At 40.6% G+C, this 19,854-nt stretch overlaps 1 protein-coding gene across 8 annotated transcripts in view; it reads left to right on the top strand.

The window, feature by feature from the left end:
• ncor1 (nuclear receptor corepressor 1) overlaps positions 1-17,965 on the top strand; it is a 115,263-nt gene extending 97,298 nt beyond the window's left edge. For 5 of the 8 annotated variants that reach the window (XM_041800956.1, XM_041800957.1, XM_041800958.1 and 2 more), the window contains 15 exons: positions 147-371; positions 493-693; positions 1,119-1,265; positions 3,495-3,701; positions 4,045-4,180; positions 4,429-4,901; positions 5,061-5,177; positions 7,276-7,409; positions 7,516-7,733; positions 7,823-7,966; positions 12,005-12,150; positions 13,604-13,657; positions 13,755-13,949; positions 14,030-14,206; positions 15,585-17,965. In XM_041800956.1, coding sequence (XP_041656890.1) covers positions 147-371; positions 493-693; positions 1,119-1,265; positions 3,495-3,701; positions 4,045-4,180; positions 4,429-4,901; positions 5,061-5,177; positions 7,276-7,409; positions 7,516-7,733; positions 7,823-7,966; positions 12,005-12,150; positions 13,604-13,657; positions 13,755-13,949; positions 14,030-14,206; positions 15,585-15,790 — 2,780 coding nt within the window. In that variant the 3' untranslated portion in view covers positions 15,791-17,965. The remainder of the gene's footprint in view (positions 1-146; positions 372-492; positions 694-1,118; positions 1,266-3,494; positions 3,702-4,044; positions 4,181-4,428; positions 4,902-5,060; positions 5,178-7,275; positions 7,410-7,515; positions 7,734-7,822; positions 7,967-12,004; positions 12,151-13,603; positions 13,658-13,754; positions 13,950-14,029; positions 14,207-15,584) is intronic. The other 3 variants (XM_041800960.1, XM_041800959.1, XM_041800962.1) reach the window with 3 other exon arrangements.
• The last annotated feature ends 1,889 nt before the right edge of the window (positions 17,966-19,854 follow it).

The following is a 19,854-nucleotide window of genomic DNA, read 5'->3' as shown; positions in this document are numbered from 1 at the left end:
AAATTATGCTATCACCATTCTTAAAAAGTATGCAATTTAATGTCAGATTTTCTGTAAATACCCTGTGCCAGAAATGTTCTGGAAATTTTAAACTACGTCAACTTGATATTCATAAACAAGCGTTTGTGTTCCCTTTTCTCCTGTAGGTTCTATGAGCGCAAAATCAGCTGCACATGAAAGAAAGAGTGCCATGACCCCGACACAGAGGGACAGTGTCCCAGCCAAGTCCCCTGTGTCGGGTGGTGACCCCGTAGCCTCTCACAGCCCCTTCGACCCCCATCACCGCCCTGTTGTTCCTGGGGAAGTGTACCGAGCTCACCTGCCTCCACATCTCGACCCCACCCTGGCCTTCCACAGAGTGCTGGATCCTGGTACAGTTTTAAATTGTCTTCACAAAAAACCTACAAATAAAAGTCTTAATTCTGAGCAAGCTTTTCCTTATTGAACTTTCTATTAATTTGTTTTTTTTTTTATTCTTCTCCTCTGTCACAGCCTTCATGTTTCCCAGACAGCCATCCCCAACAGGCTACCACAACACTTACCAGCTGTACACCATGGAGAACACGCGGCAGACCATCCTCAACGATTATATCACCTCCCAGCAGATGCAAGTCATCCCTCGGCCTGACATGGCCCGAGGCATGTCGCCACGAGAACAGCCTGTCGCCATCCCTTACGCCACTGGAACTCGAGGTACGGCTCTCCGCCAGCTTACCCTCTGTCACCTGCCACACCAGGCAGGGGGGAGGAGCTGGAGTACGCAGACTGTGTGCTTGTGAAGTAGTGGCTACCTTTTCCAGACGCCCAGAAGCAAATGACCTAGTCAAACTTTGCTGATTTGCTCTTTATGCTGGGGCTGCAACTGATTTGGCAACTGCTCTATTTCTCTATTGGCCACTGTCTCCAAATCTCCATTTGCTGAGTGGTCGCCTTTTACAAGTTGACCACTATTCCACTATTCTTTGCAGCCCTGTTGCTTTCTGATCAATCTGTATTTGGGAGCACTAACGGATGAAGGTGATGGGTTACTGCTAAGTGTATACGGTGTTCATACATTCAGAAATTGATGGATCGGTTTTTGTTGTTCACCGTTGGCCCTTTGCTTCTGTCTGTAAAAGGGATTATTGATCTAGCCCAGATGCCAACTATCCTGTTGCCTCACCCTGGGGGAACAGGTACTCCCACTTTGGAACGCATCGCCTACGTCCCTGGAGCTCAGCCCCCTTTCCCTCCTAGGGCTTTCAACCCAACCTCCATATCGCCAGGTGAGAGCCCCACCCCCAAACCTATACCTCGTCTTCCCCTATCTTCCTTCCACAATCTCCGTCTCTCCTCACTCCTCTGTAAGAGTGCAACCCTGCACCGTCTGAGGGGTGAACGGTCAGTTCTGCAGCTCAAGCTGAGTCTTCCTGCACTCATGCTGGGAGGAGTCACAGAACTGTCTGACCGCAACAGAGTCATTTTCCTTTTTTCCTGAAGATATTGTGCATTTTGAGAGTCCTGAAATTCTATGATTAAAATATGAATTTACCTACTTATACTCTTTTCATGTGTGAATGGTTCTTCAGTTGCATATATGTGATTTAGGTCAAATTATCTCTCTCTTTGTCTTTGAACACTTAACTTTAAATGTAACTTTAAAAAAGTAAGAATGGGTAAGTGAAAACTAGGGATGTAACAGAATCAAAGTCTGAAGATATAATCATACCTATAGTAGGTGTAACCTTGCAAAGCAGATGGGTACGCCCATTTCCTTGTTTCTCACTGGTGAATCCATCTTGCAAAGCTCCCGTCTGAACCGTTTGGGCCCGGTTAGAAAGTGACAGGACCGATCAGCGACGAGGGTCAGTACTTTCGTGCGCGGTAGAGTTGTGACATAAGCAAGCAGCAACAAGAGGCCGGTGCAGTTATGGTGGGAGACATTAGCGTGGATGCTGCTAAAGCACCAGTTTTATCAGAACTTGACAGCATTTCTTCATTAAAAGAAGAGCAAAGAACAGCAGTGAGTTGTTTTCTTTTTAAAAAGACACAGTTGCTCTGATTGACCCATAAAGATGTGACAGAACGTTCATCCAGTCACCCTCCGAGTTTTTTTTTTTTCAAAGGCTCTGCCCCTTCCCAAACGCTGTATATCAAAGGTTGTGGTGAAACAAATCCATCAGGTTACCGTAGGTGTGCATTAGGCCAAAAAATACATACTTTGGCTCCAGTGTTTACTAAATCTCCAAAGCCTTTATTGTCCACCATTGAAAATAATCGTAGGTCTTTGGGGATAAATTCACAATACACCTTATGATTTGTTGAGCCCTCGCACTGTTGTAGAGAATTGGGACTGTGAACGCTTCCTTAGTATTCTTTTGGCCTTGCCAGATTCTGGTCCTCACATCTTCACAAATATTTTGGGGATGATGATTTGCCAAGTGGCTCCTTATGTTACCCATATTACTAAACAAGTGTGTCATTGCAGTCTTGCAGTGTTGGCATATTGTTTTTGTTTGTCCCCTTTGCTTGTTTAAAATTTCTTAACACCTAGAGTTCACAGTGCTCACACACGAGACTTAAAAGTCACTGGAGCCTCCACAAACTCCAGACTTTGTCAGTCGGTTCTCCCTCACTACTCATATCATCCACCTTTTTCGCACTGTTAGATCAAGCCTGTGAGTGGTGCCAAAAGCATGATGGATATGTAAGGGCCACTGGTAACTGTGGTCCCTTCATTCCTTTGCTCTGCTCCACAAAAAACGGCACTTTTTACCCTGAAGAATCCATCGTTTGAAATCCTCACGTTCACAACAGTATTGAGATGCCTCTGTCTGATGCTGTTACATCTCTAGTGAAAACTTATAATATAGCTTTAGTCCAATTTAACACATGTATTCTCAACAACGTAGCTTATTTTGGTTTATCTTGGCCAGACATCTATATACAAAGTGTGTTAAAGATAATTCAAAACCAATCATTTTGAAAAGTTCCATCCAAGGTCAAAATATTCTGACAGTCTCGGTTGCCTGAGTAAACAGAAAATTGAGGTTCTCGTGAGGCAATATTGATGTCTGAATCTTAGTTTGAGCATGCTTATTGCTGCTTTCTGTAACTAAAACAACAAAAAAAGCTGACCAATAGTTTCACGTATAGTTGGCAGTCCAAGGTCCTATTACCAGTTTGCAACAATGAAAAATAATTCCATACAGGTTTTAAAGTTTTTTGTGGATTTAAATAACCACAACTAAATAAACATTTACTCATGTAACATACTTGGATTGTTCTTCTCCACTCTAGGTGGAAAGAATTGTCTTTAAATGTAGGAAAACTGTAAGTTTTTGAAAAAGGGTTTTATAAGTGTGTCTGAGACCTGTTAAAGAATATAACTCAGATTGTGTTATAATTGGCTGAGGTCTTTCAGCAGGGCCATGTGCTTCAGTCTCAGAGAGACATGTATTTATAATTCTGTGGTTTGTTTGTTTGTGTGTGATGTCTGTCGTCGTCGTCCTCAGGCCACCAAGCCCACCTCGCTGCAGCCGCTGCTGCCAGTGTGGAGAGGGAACGGGAGAGGGAGCGTGACCGGGAGCAGCAGGAGAAAGAGAGAGAGGAGAGAGAGAGGGAGCACAGGGAGAGAGAACGAGAGAGGGAACGAGAGAGGGAACGGGAAATTCGTGAACGGGAGAGAGAGCGGGACCGGGAGCGGGAATACATCCGTGGAGGTGAGTATTTGTGTCTGTCTTCAGATTCAACAGGACAATTACTGAAAACAGTCTTTCCATTTTGGTAATTTATGGGTTTATTTTGTTAAAAAGCGCATTTTAGAAACTGTGGGCTGTCAGGATAGAAAGTATTGTAATCAAGCTGACTTGATTTTGACACTTCCTTGCATTGCTTGCACTTATTGAGGAAGATTGACACTTTGTGTCATTTTTGAATTCTTCTACTATCAGTATTTCCTCCCACTTTTTTCAAAAATGAAGAAAAGAATCTCATTATATTCTCATGAGTGATGATCATTAATTCTCATTAACTCATTGGTGCAACGTTTTGTGTTTGTATCAGGTGGACCAGAGCAGCCTGGTCGTCCAGGAAGTCGAGGTTATCTCCACCCCCCCTCCCCCTCGCTCAGGACCCCGGATGTTGTTGTGCAGCAGCGGCCGAGCATCTTCCAGGGCAAGAGTGTCATCACCTCTCTCATGTAAGTCTGAGCCTGCCCTCTCCTTCGGCTCACCTCTGCTAATCTATAATTCTTCACAGGTGATGATTTGTCCATAAAAAATATGTATAGTTTCTCACAACAGTACTGTTTTTTCTGTTGTGTTTGTGTTAGAAGTATATAAAGTATATTTCAGGTGCATTTATAAGACTAGCCTTGTGTTTTCAAACCTTAAACCGTCGTTTTAGTAAAATGTTTAATGTATTTATTTCTTTATTTATCTCTTTAAGGCCTCACTCAGCAGAGCCCACATCAGTGTCGCAGAGTAACTCTCGATACAGTACAGCTGCTGATGCTCTGGCTGCTCTGGTGGACGCTGCAGCCTCCGCACCACAGATGGACGTTGCCAAGTCAAAGGAGAGCAAACATGAGCGTGATGAAGATATCTCTCCTGCAGCACCTCGGCGCGCTTTTGCTGAACAGCAGCAACAAGAGGCAGAAAGGCGATCCATGCAGTCTCCATATGGAGCCATGTCTCTGCCAGGGGGTAAACCTCATCCTGCTTACTCTGAGGGCGCTCGAGGCGGGGATAAGGACAAGGGCCCTCAAACGTCAAAATCTCGCATCGAAGAGGAGCTTCGGACTCGTGGAAAGACGACAATCACAGCTGCTAACTTCATAGATGTCATCATCACACGGCAGATCGCCTCGGACAAAGACTCACGAGAACGTGGCTCTCAGAGCTCAGACTCATCCAGCAGCTGTGAGTTTGTTGGAGATGTTTAAGGAGATAATTTTCATAATGCTCAGACGTAAACCAAAACATAGTGATGCCATCATTGATCCTTAGCCTGTCATAGCCTGTGTTATTGTGTCCTTTGCTTAGTGTAAATTGTAACTCTTTGTCCATCCTTGTTTGCAGTGTCATCCAGTCGGTATGACAACACTGGTGGAGGAGCCATCGAGGTGATCAGTCCTGCTAGTTCCCCGGTCCAATCCCACCAGGACAAGCAAGAAGAAGGTCAGCCACAGTCTGCAGGTAAGTAAACCAGCATTATTTAGAGTATACATACTTTAAGTTACTAGTAGTACACTAAAGGCCTCTACATGTCAAGAAATATAACTATGCACGTTATAATTTGAGCATCAACACCAACGAACTGTAATGTTCTGGGTAGCACCAACACAAGCCTGCTTGTTCAGGTGTCTTCTGCAACTTGGGATATCAAAAATCTATTTCTGCTTCACATTGATAATATAAACAAACAAAAACAAAGGGAATGACTGCATTAAAATGTTCAAAAACAATAGGATTTGGGAGAATTCTGTGGTCTATAACAAGGTCGGTTGTCATTTAGGGGCCAATTTTTTTCATACCTTTAATAAATCAGCATCAGTTTCATTGTTTGAAGAAAACTTATGACTACAAGCCTTTGCACACTGAATTTGTCTGTTGTCCAAAATTGCTGCACATTAAAAAAGAAATATGATCTGAGCACCAATATCAAAACTTTCGCCCATCATTTTTCAGAACAGGATTGTCTTTTTTTATGTTTTTTTTCTTTGCATCTGTCCATGTTATTTAAATACTCTGCTCAGACTACTCAGAACAGCAGCTTCCTATCTTTCTCTCTCTCACACTGTCACCCTGAAACTTCATTACAAGCACCATGCTTTGCTCATGTATTATGTGGATATTAACCATGGAACATAATAGATCCATCCGTTTTCTACATGCTTATCCCATCGGAGTCGTGAGCCTATCTTAGCCGTCATTGGGCGAGAGGTGGAGTACAACCTGGACTGGACTTGTTGCCAGTCAGATGCAGGGCTGACATAGAGACAGACAACCAAGCATGCTCACACTCACACCTATGGACAATTTAGAGTCACCAATTAACCTAACGAGCATGGTTTTGGTGGTGGAAGGAAGCTAGAGTACTAGGAGAGAACCCACAGGGAAAACATGCAAACTCCGCCCACAAAGGCCCCACAAAGCAAACCAGGAACCTTCTTGGTTTGAAGCACCAGTTCTAACCCTTGCGCTGCCATACAGCCCCTACACAATAGATAAAGGCCAAAATTTGTTCTCATAGCCACAAAACAGAGACTTAATTGAAAAGGTGAACACTCTCTCCAACTTTGCACAGCTCTGTGACACCTGGTCTTGTGCAAGTAACCTACACATATGAAGGGGTTTGTCTATATGGATGGACCCACTGTTCTCTTCCTTTTTCAAGGAGTCGAAAAGCCACAAAATCAGTGTCACTGCTATTTTTCACTTGCTGTATGACTATTTTGCCTCATACTGCAAATTTCACAATAAATAGAAAAATAAAACAAAGGACTTGGTGTACAAGGTTTGAAGAATGCATCTAAAAACAGCTTACTAAGTGTGCAGTGGCCTTAACTGAGTATGTGTAAGGGGAATTTCATCTTTTAAGTTTTAGTATAAATTTGTCCTTCGTCATGTTGGTCCCATGGACTATGAGCTTTTCTGTCTTTTATCAAAGTAAATAAGTGGAAAAACTTTATTTGTATAGCACATTTAAAACAACTTTCAGCTGACCAAAGTGCTTTTCAGAGAATGCATAATAAAAACAGCTAAACAGCAAACAAGCCTGGAGATCAGCAAGATGTGGCCAACTGTGTCGATGATGATGATGATGATGATGATGATGACTCAATTTAAAAGAAGTAAAATAATCAGATAGTTTTGACAGTATCCCATGATACCTTTTGCTAACGCTTCTGCAGTTTGATTTGCAGTCGGCCCTCCTAGTTGTTACCTTTATTAATGAGTTTTTTGCCGTGGACAAGCCTTTATGTTTCGTTTTATCCTCAGACCATTTTCGTTGAAAGCTGACATGTAACAGAAGGCTAAATTTAGCCGAGTCAAGTGGAGTACATACCATAGCTTGAGTTACTTCACCCACTGACCTTTCAATCAGACACTATCAGACTCTCTGTGCTTCAGTCCGGTCACCAGACTCCACTCGATGTTATTCCTGTCACCTGCTCTCGCACACATAGATCGCTTACTGTTGGCATGCAGAGTTTTAGCTCCTCCCCCCTTATCTCTCGCCTCACCTCACCTCCAAAACAACAACACTCTGTCCCTGTTCAACCCTCACCAGCTGCCATGCGGGGCTACGACATGGGTCGATACCGGCCACCAGGGGAGCCACCGCAGCCCCCCTCCTCTCAGCCTGACAGCTACTCCCAAGTCCAGAAGACTCACCGCTTCATGACCCTGGCAGATCATATCTCGGTAAGAAATGCAGGAGAACCTGAACACAACTCACATCAGATTTACCATTAATACAGAGTGATTAACCCTAACTTACCTTTTCTGTGTTAATTTTTTTGTCCTGCAGCATATCATCACCCAGGATTTTGCCCGTAATCAGGACCCTCCTCCAGTCTCCTCCTCAGCTTCAGCCACATTCCAGAGCACCGGGCCTCCCGTGTCCTCTTCAGGTCGAGGGAAGGTGCCCAGCCGTTACAGTCCAGAGAATCAGGTCCAGGCTCCACACCACCAGAGACCCTCCAGTAGAGTTTCACCAGAGAACGCCAGTGAAAAGCCTCGATCCAGGTACGCAGACAAGTCAGGTAACCCTGTAACAAATTAGATATAGGTCTTGTCATCTGACTAACATGCGCATCTCTATGCCCTTTATCCAGGCCCGGTAAATCTCCAGAACGAGGTGGCAGGCAGATGGAAAACTATGAACCCATCTCTCCTCCACAGAGCTACCAAGGCATGGACAAACAAGAGGGTGGAGGTCCACCACCCCAGAGGAGAGAGGGAGACAACTCTGAGATCAGGTACAGGATTTAATGCATATGAATACTCCTACAAAGCAACACCACTTTGCTTCCACAAAGTTAGGATGTCCTTCCATTCATCCATTATCTTCACTGCTTATCCTGTTAGGGGTCTTGAATTGCTGGAGGCTATCCAAGCTGCTACTGGGCGAGAGGAGGGGTTCCCACTGGACTAGTTGTCACTCAGTTCCAGGGCTAGTTAGGGTGTCACATTTTTTTTTTGTCGTGTTCAGTAGTACAGTGTCCTCTTATGACAGCCCTACAAATGTATTGTGAACTTTTTTGTCAATTTGGACATACAGGTGTTTCTCCAAAAATTAGTATGTTTTAGAGAACTTCCCTTTTTTACATAATCTAATTGAAAAGTGAAACTTTCATGTTTTAAATGCATGGCTCATAGTAAAATATTTCAAGCCTTTTTAGTTTTTAACACAATGGGTATGGATTGCAGCTCATCAAAAAAAAGAACATAAACCAATCAAGCAATGATCTCTAAAGCCCAGGTCAGACAAAAGATTCGCAACGCCACAAGATGCTTTTAGAATGTTGCTGGCAACAGTTGCAGCAGCCAGTTGCAGGACATTGAAAGTAGATAAATGTGACAAATGTTCATATAAATCTCGTTTTGAAAGGCTACAGTCATGGACGAAAGTATTGGCACCCCTGGAATTTTTCCAGAAAATACACCATTTCTCCCAGAAATTGTTGCAATTACAAATATTTTTGGTATACACATGCTTATTTCTTTTACATGCATTGGAGCAACACAAAAAATCCAAAAGAAGAAAAAGAAAAAAATTGACATAATTTTACATGAAACTCAAAAGTGGGCCGGACAAAACTATCGGCACCCTCAACTTAATGTTTGGTTGCACACCCTTGGGAAGAAATAACTGAAACCAATCTCTTCCTATAACCATCAACAAGCTTCTTACACCTCTCAACTGGAATTTTGGACCACTCTTCTTTTGCAAACTGCTCCAGGTTTCTCAGATTTGAAGGGTGCCTTCTTGCAACAGCAGTTTTGAGATCTCTTCATAGGTGTTCAATGGGATTTAGATCCAGACTCATTGCTGGCCACTTCAGAACTCTCCAGCGCTTTGACTCCAACCGTTTCTTGGTGCTTTTTCAGGTATGTGTCAGGTCATTGTCCTGCTGGAACACCCATGACCTCTGATGCAGACCCAGCTTTGTGACACTAGGCCCTACATTGCAGCCCAAAATCTTTTGATAGTTTCCAGATTTCATGATTCCTTGCACACAGTCAAGACACCCAGTTCCAGAGGCAGCAAAACAAGCCCAAAATATCTTTGAACCTCCACCATGTTTGACTGTAGGTACTGTGTTCTTTTCTTTGTAGGCCTCATTCTGTTTTCTGTTAACAGTAGAATGACATGCTTTTCCCAAAAGCTCTACCTTAGTCTCATCTGTCCACAAAATTTTCTCCCAGAAGGATTGAGGCTTATTCAGGTACATTTTGCAAACTCCAGTCTGGCTTTTTTATGTCTCTTTGTCAGCAGTGGGGTTCTCCTCGCTCTCCTGCCATAGCGCTTCATCTCATTCAGATGATGACGTATGGTCCGAGCTGACACTTTTGCACCCTGAGTCTGCAGGACAGCCTGATTTTGTTGACTGAGGATGTTTATCTACCATTCCAACTATCCTGCGTTGCATTCCTTTGTCCATTTTTCTCTTCCGTCCAGGGAGATTAGCCACAGTTCCATGTGTTACAAACTTCTTGATTATATTACGCACAGTGGACAAAGGAATGTCAAGATGTCTGGAGATGGTCTTGTAACCTTGAGATTGTTCATATTTTTCCACAATTTTGCTTCTTAAGTCCTCAGACAATTCTGGGCTCTTCTTTCTCTCCTCCATGCTTGGTGTGACACACACAGGCACACAACACAAAGGCTGAGTCAACTTTTATACATTCTAACTGGCTTCAGGTGTGATTTCTGCCAGCTCATTGCCAGCACCTGTAACTTGCCACAGGTGAGTTTAAATGAGCATCACATGCTTGAAAAAAAATTATTTACCCACAGTTTTAAAAGGTTGCCAATAATTTTGTCCAGCCCATTTTTTGAGTTTTGTGTAAAATTATGTAAATTTTGTCCTTTTTCTTTGGATTTTTTGTGTTGCTCCAGTGCACATAAAGGAAATAAACATGTGTATACCAAAAACATTTGTAATTACAACAATTTCTGGGAGAAATGGTGTATTTTCTGGAAAAATTCCAGGGGTGCCAGTACTTTCCTCCATGACTGTATATCCGCAAATTTAGCCATATAAAGTCCTGCTTTTAAATTTGGTAAATATTACATTTATCTTCTTTTTGTCATTGATCATCATGATAATCACTTGTCATCACCATCGTGGTATGGCAGCAAAATTTCACGCTGCATATACACACAAAAATGCTTTACTAGCTCAGTCCTCTCAAAACAAGGATATCCGCTTAGAATAATTAATTATCCATGGTCAGATTTTCGATTTCTGTTGTATTGGCTTATCTTATCTTGTGCTTCACTGGCTGTACAAGATAAGCCTTGAATTTCTGTTGTATTGGCTTATCTTGTATAGCCAGTGAAGCTGGCTATACAAGTTAGAAGTTTTGGCTCTGCTGGAAAAAGATATTGGCATAAGCTGGTCAGTAGACAGAAGCATGGAGTCTCAATAGTCAGATGTGTGACTCTTTTCTTGATAAATCACAGCAGAACAACACCATGGTGCCCCAAATCATCACTGACTCTGGAAACTCGTAAATGGACGTAAAGGAACTTGGATTCTTTGCCTCTTTGCTCTTCTTTCAGAGTTTTGGACCTTGATTTATAAATGAAATGCCCTTTTTTTTGTCTGAAAAAAAGAAAGAATCTTTGGACGACTGAGCAACCTTGTTCCGTGTTTCAAAGTCCTCTTTGTCAAGTCCAAAGTCAACACAGCTGTCTACCAGGAGATTTTAGAACATTTAATGCTTCCATCTGTTCAGAACCTTTATAGAGATGCGGATTTCCTTTCTCAGCAAGACTGTTCACCTGCCAACATGGAAGCCAAAACTACCAGAAACCAGTTTGTAACAGGGAAAGGATCTGTATTTTAAAATATCAATGCTTAGATGTAAAAATAATTCAAGTTCATTTTTTTATGTTCATTGTATTGTTATAACAAACATTTTCAAACAATTACTCTTCACAATTTTCAAAGAATTTTGTGAACAGTTTTATCGATCTTTTATTTTTAAAATTAAAAAGATGACATAAGATGTCATGTCTATTTTATCTGGTATTGTTTTAATCTCTATCCCCCATAGCTCAATTCTTCAGAACTACTATGAAGTCAGGGTGACTCCAGAAGCTTGGGTTTGGACAAAGGGATGAAACTGGGGTTGGAGAAATGGGTATTGAGTTTGAAGATCATCATTAAGCCACTTCATGTCTCAAGAGTTTAGAATAGATGCAGAGTCAGATTTTCAACATAAAACTGTACATGTGAGGTAGTTGTTAGTAAAGCAGCATTCATTCGTATGATTTTAAAATGCCCTACAGAGTTAAAAAAAAATTTAAAAAAAGAATATTTAGACCATTAAAAGAACTATGACATTAGACAAGAAGAACCAATTAGATTACAGAATCAAAATATCCTCAATTTGGTCCGATTTGTATGTGTTCTAATTTACCACTCTTAATCTATATCAATAATTGATTATAATGATTTACAAGAAAGAACATGGGTAAGATTAGTGCATTAAGATATAAACGTCTTTCACGTATACTATAACTACTGCTATAATCATTTACAGTTTTCAGTCACTTGATTTACCATTTCCTAAAGTTAGTTCTCTGGTAGCACTCTGATATTTGATGCCTGACAGTATCAATCTGTAAATTTATTTCCTGTACAGATGCCAGCAGGCAGAGCATTCCCTGCTGTCAGCAGTCATTTGACATCCCAGTGGGAATGAAGGAGCCTTGTGCCAGATCCTCCTTGTCCCAGTTACCCCGTTCACTGTTTGACGTTTTGACTTTTGTCCCTGTCAAGGAGTGACTCTCGGTCCCCGGGGAGTGTGAGCTATCTGCCTTCCTTCTTCACCAAGCTGGAGAACACGTCGCCCATGGTGGTGTCCAAGAAGCAGGAGATCTTTCGTAAGTTGAACTCCACCTCTGGTGTCGGTGATTCTGATGTTGGTAAGTGGGTCTTTTCGTATCCTCTTCTTTCTCACTGACGTGCATGCTTTAGATGGTGGATCAGTCCTTTAATGTGTGCATGCAAGATATTTCTCTTTAATCTTTCTATTCCTTTTAATTTTTTAAGCTGATTTAACATTTGATTTTATTCAGCTATCTTTGGGTTATTTCCTTCTATATTTCAATGGAAAGTAAGAAGCAGGAAGTGGGGGATAGAGAGGGATAGAACATGCAACCACATCTGCTTACCTGAGATAATGTTGTGATGGCATTGTCATTGTAACAAATTGCCTACCGGGACTGCAAGAAATCTAATTAATTTAGCAGATTTTTTGTTTGTTTGTTCCAATTTGCCATACTCCTTAAGTGATTTCAACACATCACAATGTGTAATTGTCTGATGGACTTAAAATATTATTCTAAACTTCATGAATATGGGTGCAGATGTAGCTAAGGTGCTCGAGCAGGCACCCTTATGCAGAGGCTACAGTCCTCTGGTTGCAGGTAAATCCTTATCCAGGTACATGTCATTCCCAACACTCTATCCCAATATGTCCTGTTTCTCTTCAGCTTAATGAAACTCTTAATGAATCGTAGTAAATTTATGAATAATATTTGCACTAGTTTTAACAAAGAAATTACAGCAATCATAAATCAAACCTTCCATCATTGTGCTCTACTAACTCAGAGTAATTGATGTGATAAAAGTCCAGCTTTAACCATTGTTTCAGGCATCTAAACCATTGTGATGTGGTGTCATTTCCACTAGTTAAAGCTTTCAACTCAGATTGTATTTGTAAATCTTTGCATGGTTTAGTGTGTCTAATATCCTTTAGGTAGGGATGAACAATCTTAGTGCCATGATACTAGTATCAGAAGATATTAGCTCAAAAGGTTTAATATTGGTATTGGCAGATAAGAACATTTCTGCCTATGTTTAAAGCCGATATATCCGCTAATTTTGGCTGTAAATATATGTATATTATGTATGTACCAATAAGTTTGTGGAGTTTTAGGCTGGACCAATAGACCTATGTCAGCTTAAGACTTTTTCTTTACTCATTCTAATTCCTTAAAGTCCCTGTAAAATGAAATCCAAATCTTTTTGTCAAAATACAGTAGATATGTTGGAATAAGGTTGCTTTAAACATGAAAAAACTGAGTTACCAAAACACAGCTGCATTTTTTTTGTCTGGCGCCAGAGAAAAATACAATTTATTCAGGGGGAAATCTGCTTTTTGGGAATTGTTTTCATGTTTTGGCTTATGCTGTGATTATATAATAGTTTCCCTATTTTCTTTTATCATTCAATTTCAGCATATAGCCAACATTTTCAATATCTTTGAAAGCATAGAGCTCCACTCTGCTAAGGTGTCCAAGCTTTCTGTATCCATTTAAGTCTACGTACTGCTGCACATTTAGTTTTCTTCTCTACCTAATAATTGTCTCACAGGAAATGCACAACCAGGCACAGAGATCTTCAACCTGCCAGCTGTTACCAGCTCCAGTAAGTAGCAGTTACAGTTCTTTAGTCACTTTAGAGTTCAATCTGCTCCATGTCTCCCTCTTTATGGTGTGTTTTTGTGTCCATTTGTTATATGTAGGCAGCATAAACCCCAGGAATCACTCCTTCAGTGATCCAGCCAGTAACCTGGGCCTGGAGGACATCATCCGCAAAGCCTTGATGGGGAACTTGGAGGAGAGACAAGAGGAGCACCAGGCAGGTGTAGGGGCCATGAACAGTGCCCCCGGCTCAGGCAGCGATGCCCGTCAGGAAGCGAACCCGTCACCCAGTATGGGTAGGTACAAACTAAATCCTGCACATGCTCAGTGGGAAGTTACGTGTAGTTGTTCACGTTCTCTGTGTTTGAATCTATAGGAAAGCAGAAGCAAGGCAAAGCCAACAGTCGGAAATCAAAGTCACCTAACCTGGGTCAGGCCTACGCTGGAGGGGAGAGACCCTCTTCAGTGTCCTCCGTCCACTCAGAGGGAGATTATCACAGGCAAGCCCAGGCCCAACCACAGTGGAGCTGGGATGACCGACCCTCATCCACAGGTGAGCTGTGGAGTCTGTCAAACATGTCTCCTACTAACTAGAAAAAGAAAATGAGAATTACTGCAAAGAAATACAGATGACATGACAGATATCACCTTATTCCAAAATCTTATTTTTATGTTTTACACCCCAGGAAGGAAAATGCTTTGGCAGATATTTGATTAGGTTATTAGTGAATGTGAAGAAAGTTTTGAGTTGAAAATGGACAGTCTACGTTGGACCTGCAATGAACAACTGATTAGATGTGACAACAGAGGCATATATGATTAAAAAGTTACTCCTTCTTAAGTTTAAACAATGAAATATCAAAACTGAAAGCTCTTATAGAAAATTGTAGGGGCTTATCTACCAATGATTTCCTTTACTTTTTTATGGTTTTTTTTTTATATCTAAATATCTAGGCTAATATTTAAACCCAAAATGCTACCATTTTAATGTTATTTAACCTTTAATTTCTGCCTTTTGTACTTGTATGTTTTTAATCCTTGTTAGTTTGAATGAAAATAGGTTAAATCTGGCATATTTACATTGACATGTACGATGGATATGCTTATTAACGGCGCTGTCCTAAGTCAATAAATGAAGTAAATAGATAAACGTTTCTAATTTACACTCATTACAACTGGCTGCAATTACCAGAAAGCACAAGATGATTTTAAATAGGAGAGATCCAAACAACTAGTTCGTTTACAAAAGGGACATAATGAGCTCAACAGTGCGGGCAAACAGAGAGGGTGCGTTTATTAATTGATCTAGGATTTCATTATTTCTCCAAAAATAAATGAATAAAGCCTGTGCTGAACTGATGCCTGGGTAGAGTCTGTATGTGAAACAATGAGTTTTATCTTTTAATATAGCTCATATAAACAGCAGTGTGATGAGAGGAAGAAAAAGACCCTTGCACAATTATTTATGAAGCTCCTTCATGTCTGCCTGTAGTTTTTAACTCATATTCGAATGACTTCTGTCACTTGTTTATTCCAAATAAGTTCAGTGCTTTCTGCAGTTAGGTCAGATAGTGCTCAGTCCATGTTCTTACAACATACGAACAATACCAAAGCAGGCACTACTTTTCAAGCAGTCTTAGCCCTGTTGTTTGGTCTGCACCAGAGTTGGATTGGCTTTCACACCAAACAAAACATTGCACTGTCTGGGGGGAATAATTTAGTTCATTTTGACCAAACCAAACAGGTTAGATATGAAGCACAATTACATTCTTTGTTTTTAGGATAAGGTTTGTCTCTAAGTTCTTTTCTGTCCAATTAAAATCATGCCACAAAAATGTACAAGTCTATTTTATATTACTTTACTTTGGGACCAGAAATTAACAAAGAATTAATACAAACAAAAACAACTAATTTTCTTCTTCTCTGTTCAGGATCCATGCAGTTCCCTTACAACCCGCTGACCATGCGCATGCTGAGCAGCACGCCCCCCACCTCCATCGCCTCCCCCACCATACAGAGCCAGCAGCAGCCACAGCAGCAGCAGCAGCCTCCAGCTGGAGCCCCGGTGGCCCAGCAGCGAGTGTGGCAGTCTCTGCTGTCAGAGCAATACGAGACCCTGTCCGACAGCGACGACTGAGCCCTGCTGCCAAAGCCCCGAAAACCTGAGGAGAGGTCTGCGCTGAGGCTTGTCTGTTCACCCCCCGCCTCCTAGAACTAACCTCGCTCACTGAGTGCGACAAGAAGACGGGGTGGTGTTCTCTTTTTTTTTGGTGCTATGGCGCCCCCTGGCTGTTAGCTGAGAGTACAAGCAGCAGCCTGTGACAGGCAGGGCTCTCCAGAACAAGACTCGCTTTTGGAAGCACTCACCCAGCCTGTCAAGGGGGAAAACAAATCTCGATTGAGGGGACGAGCTAGAGTGAAGATGAAGAACTTAATATGTAAAAAGAAACAACATAAGAGAATATTTCTGAATTTTTTTGTTTGATTTCTGTAAAGAAATCTCTTGTCTTTAAGAAAATCATTGTATGTAAATAGAGTAACCTTTTGCAGTGTTTTTCTTAACTTGATTATTTCTTATTTTAATGTTGCTTTTAAATTGATCCACTTTAAACGGGAAGAGCTCGGGTGAATCTTTAATATCACAGTCGGTCTCTCACAGTCCACCCTCCACCCCACGCCACCTGACACCCGCTCTGATATTTTTACCATAGTGACGCAAAGAAAGACCAGACTTTTGGTTTGTACTTGTACCATGAGTGGAGCACAGAGATCATGCCGCCCTGCGCGCCCTCCACCAAGCACCACCAGAGCCTGAATATCGCGGACATTCAAGGATGAGACACAACACAGACTAACATTTCAAACAGCTTCGATATTCAATGCCTGTCTTCGCCACACTGTGGAGACGATGCATGGATTGTAACTTCTTACCCCATACTAGACAGAGAAATGTCTTCAAAACAAGTTGAGAACACTGGTGTCATAGCAGAAAGGTGAAAAGTCTGATATAAGCTTAATGTTTTGCCAGAAAAAGATATCCTTATGACTACTCCTGGACCCCGTCTGAATGATGAAAGTGAGCCAATGTTTTCTTCTTTTTTTTTTTTTTTTTTTTTTTTCAATAGAGCCATGGTGTGTCACATGTAGCTGTCTCTCTCTGCAGTTTCCAACCTGTCCAGAATGATCTGCTCTGCAACGTTGTCATGGTAAATTAAAGAGTCAGGTTTTGCCATGCCTTGTGACTTGAGAAAGAAGGCAGCTTTAACTAATTTTCTCAGAGATATTCGTTGGTGTTTGATGTTTGTATGTGTTTCTGTAGTCCCTTTTTTTTTCTTTTTTTTTATTTGATACTGTCCTGACAAAAATCTGAACTCTGTAAAATTGTCTTTCCATAATACAAAAAGACAAAACTAACCAAACATAAAGAATGGTCTGCACCATTGTTGCACTTTTTTGCTTTGTAGCTTTTGACAAAAAAAAGAGAGAAAAAAAAAGAAAAAAAAATCATACTACCTGCTGTGTAACTTATTCAACCTCCAGCACAGGAGTATACTAAGATGTGCTTTAAGTTTTCTCCCACCACTTACAGAAATCTGGATGTTTTTAAACCCTCTGTCTTTTCTTGTAGCTGGTACATGATTTAACAGTGTGACACTTGCATCACAGTTACAGTTTTGAGTGTATGGTACTGTTAAATGTTTTGGAGTTTGCCGTCATGGTGAATCAAATCCATGGCTACTTAATCTCTGCTTTCAATGTGTCAATCAACCGGCATAAAGCTTTTAAAACTAACTATATACTAGGTCAACTTCATATATGGCAGTAACGTTTCTTTGCTACTTATTTAGATATGTGAATAAACACAATACTATGGCTTTTCAGAATTCTCTTTGCTCGGTTAACAAATCCATTCTGCTCTGAACTTGATACTTCCTTTGTTCCTTTCATTTTGCTTTTGAGTCATTTGTCAAAGCACATGTTCAGATTTTTATTTCCTGTCATTTTTCAACATCTGTGTTTTTTCATCCCGTTAAAACTGGGATGTTATGTGTTTACAAAGGCAATGACAAAAAAAAGTTTACAAACTTGAATCTTAAAGAAATCCGACATGAAGCCGAAAAAGAATTGGAGCATCTTTTCAGCTCTCTATCAAACAAACACACAGTGATGACTTTTTTTTGTCTTTTTGAAATTGAGACTTGAAAACCCGTGTATCCTATGATGTTGAAATGCAATGTTTGTATCGCACAATGTCTCTTAGTAGGCTATTGCAAGAGTTCAGACCAATCAAATAAAGTGGATCAGTTCTCCACCACTGAAAATGTGTCAGTCATTAATAGGTGTGCCATCTATTCACAGACTATTGGGACATTCTCTCTGGAGGTTGCGCCAGGTTCCCAAGTCTGGAAGGCTCATGTGCAACAAAACAATAAGGGGTCATTTTATTTATGAATTTCACCAATATAATTATTATGCAGTTAATTTAGAAAGAGTCAAACAGACTAAAATGAACACAAATGCCTATTTTGAACCACAAAGCAGAAGATTTTGAAACACTTAATAATAAATACCCACTAAGCATTTGTAAAGCAGAAGAATAATACACCACTCATCATCTATTGAGCATTATTAACTTATGTCATTTACAGACATAATTAGGAAGGGTTTATTAATGCATTACTAAAGCATTGGTATACCGTGAACTTAAGGTGAGATTTTACTGATAAACAGCTATAAAAGCTTTATTAAAGCATAAAGCTCAGTCCACACATGGGTGTTTTTGTAAATGGAGGTTTTCCTCAGAGACACCAATGAGGTCCTTGATGTGAACACTGTTCCTCTGCAATTACCGTTTCATTTTTAAAGTTGTCCCACCAACCCAAACCAGAACTCTGACATTGGCAGTGAGGTTTCATCTTCAGAGTGTTGTGAACTCTGTTATCCTTCCCAGCACATGAACACTGTTACCTGATGGGTTAAGTATTTACTGGAGTAGAAAATGTGGGTTTTTTTAACTATTACTCTTGGTGGATTATTTTTTAGATATTTTATGTGCCTTTTAGTCACTCCTGTCATATGGAAGCAGTCAGGAGGTGATTAAACAAGACAGCCTTTTTTTTACTTAAAGGTACAGTGTGTAAAAATGGGACTATCAACATCTAACAGTCAATTCTGGAGTGTGATGCTCATTTCTCTGGTGATAACTGTGGGAACCAGTGAAGTTTAAAAATCAATACATGCTTAACTGTTATTTGGTTCCTTCTATGGTGCCTTAGAAACAGGCAAAAGGCAAAAATCCAAGATGGCAGCTTCCTTGGAGGGGACCCTCCCTATGTATGAATAAAAGGCTTATTCTGAGTTAATTTAAAACTTAAATTTAAAAAATGTGTCATCAGATGTCAACACTAATTTAGATCAATCTACTTAGAAATGTTATGTTTCATTTTAACCAAGCTTGTTTTGCTAAATGCTAATAGGCTAAATATTACACACTGCACCTTTAAACATAATCTGAAAGTTCCTGACAAGAGATGACTAATTTAGGTAGTTTTTTCCCAAGATTTTATAAATGTCTTAGCGCAACTGTGTCTCAGTAGGCAGAGTCAGCTGTCCCGCAATTGATGGTGGTGGGTTCCAGTCACATGTCGATGTGTCCTTGGGAAAGACACTTAACCCCACTACTTCGTTGGTGGTGTGTAAATGGGTATGTGTAGGTGATTAGCTAATACTGTCGGTCAATTCCCATAGCAACCTCTGCCATCAGTGTATGAACTGGAGTAAAAGGGTGTGAATGGGTTGGTGTGACCTGTGGCGTTAAAGTGCTTTGAGAAGTTAGGCAACAATAAAGCGCTTTAAGTACAAGCTCAAGTCCATTTACCATTTAATACTTTTCTGTCTGTCCCATTTTGCAGCCACATATATAAACTATGGTGAAAGACCTTAATCGCAACTTACATTTGGTTTGTCTAAAAGGCAGATGTAAACAATACCCTGGGTCTAGAACATTTGTAACTACCAAAAACACAGAATTATAGCTTTCCACATTATGTTTTGTGATAACCATTGCTCTTCAATAAAAAAATATTTGGAAACTCATAAAAAAGTTAATATAGTCAAAAAAAATTAGAATTATGTTAAATCAAGTATTTAATTAATAAAATGTGTTCATCTAACTTTGCCATGCCTCCCATACAGCATTCA

This window comes from Cheilinus undulatus, linkage group 12 (assembly GCF_018320785.1).
Source record: "Cheilinus undulatus linkage group 12, ASM1832078v1, whole genome shotgun sequence".
NCBI lineage: Eukaryota > Metazoa > Chordata > Actinopteri > Labriformes > Labridae > Cheilinus > Cheilinus undulatus.
The sequence above is the reverse complement of the archived record's forward strand: the minus strand, read 5'-3'. Positions and strand labels throughout refer to the sequence as shown.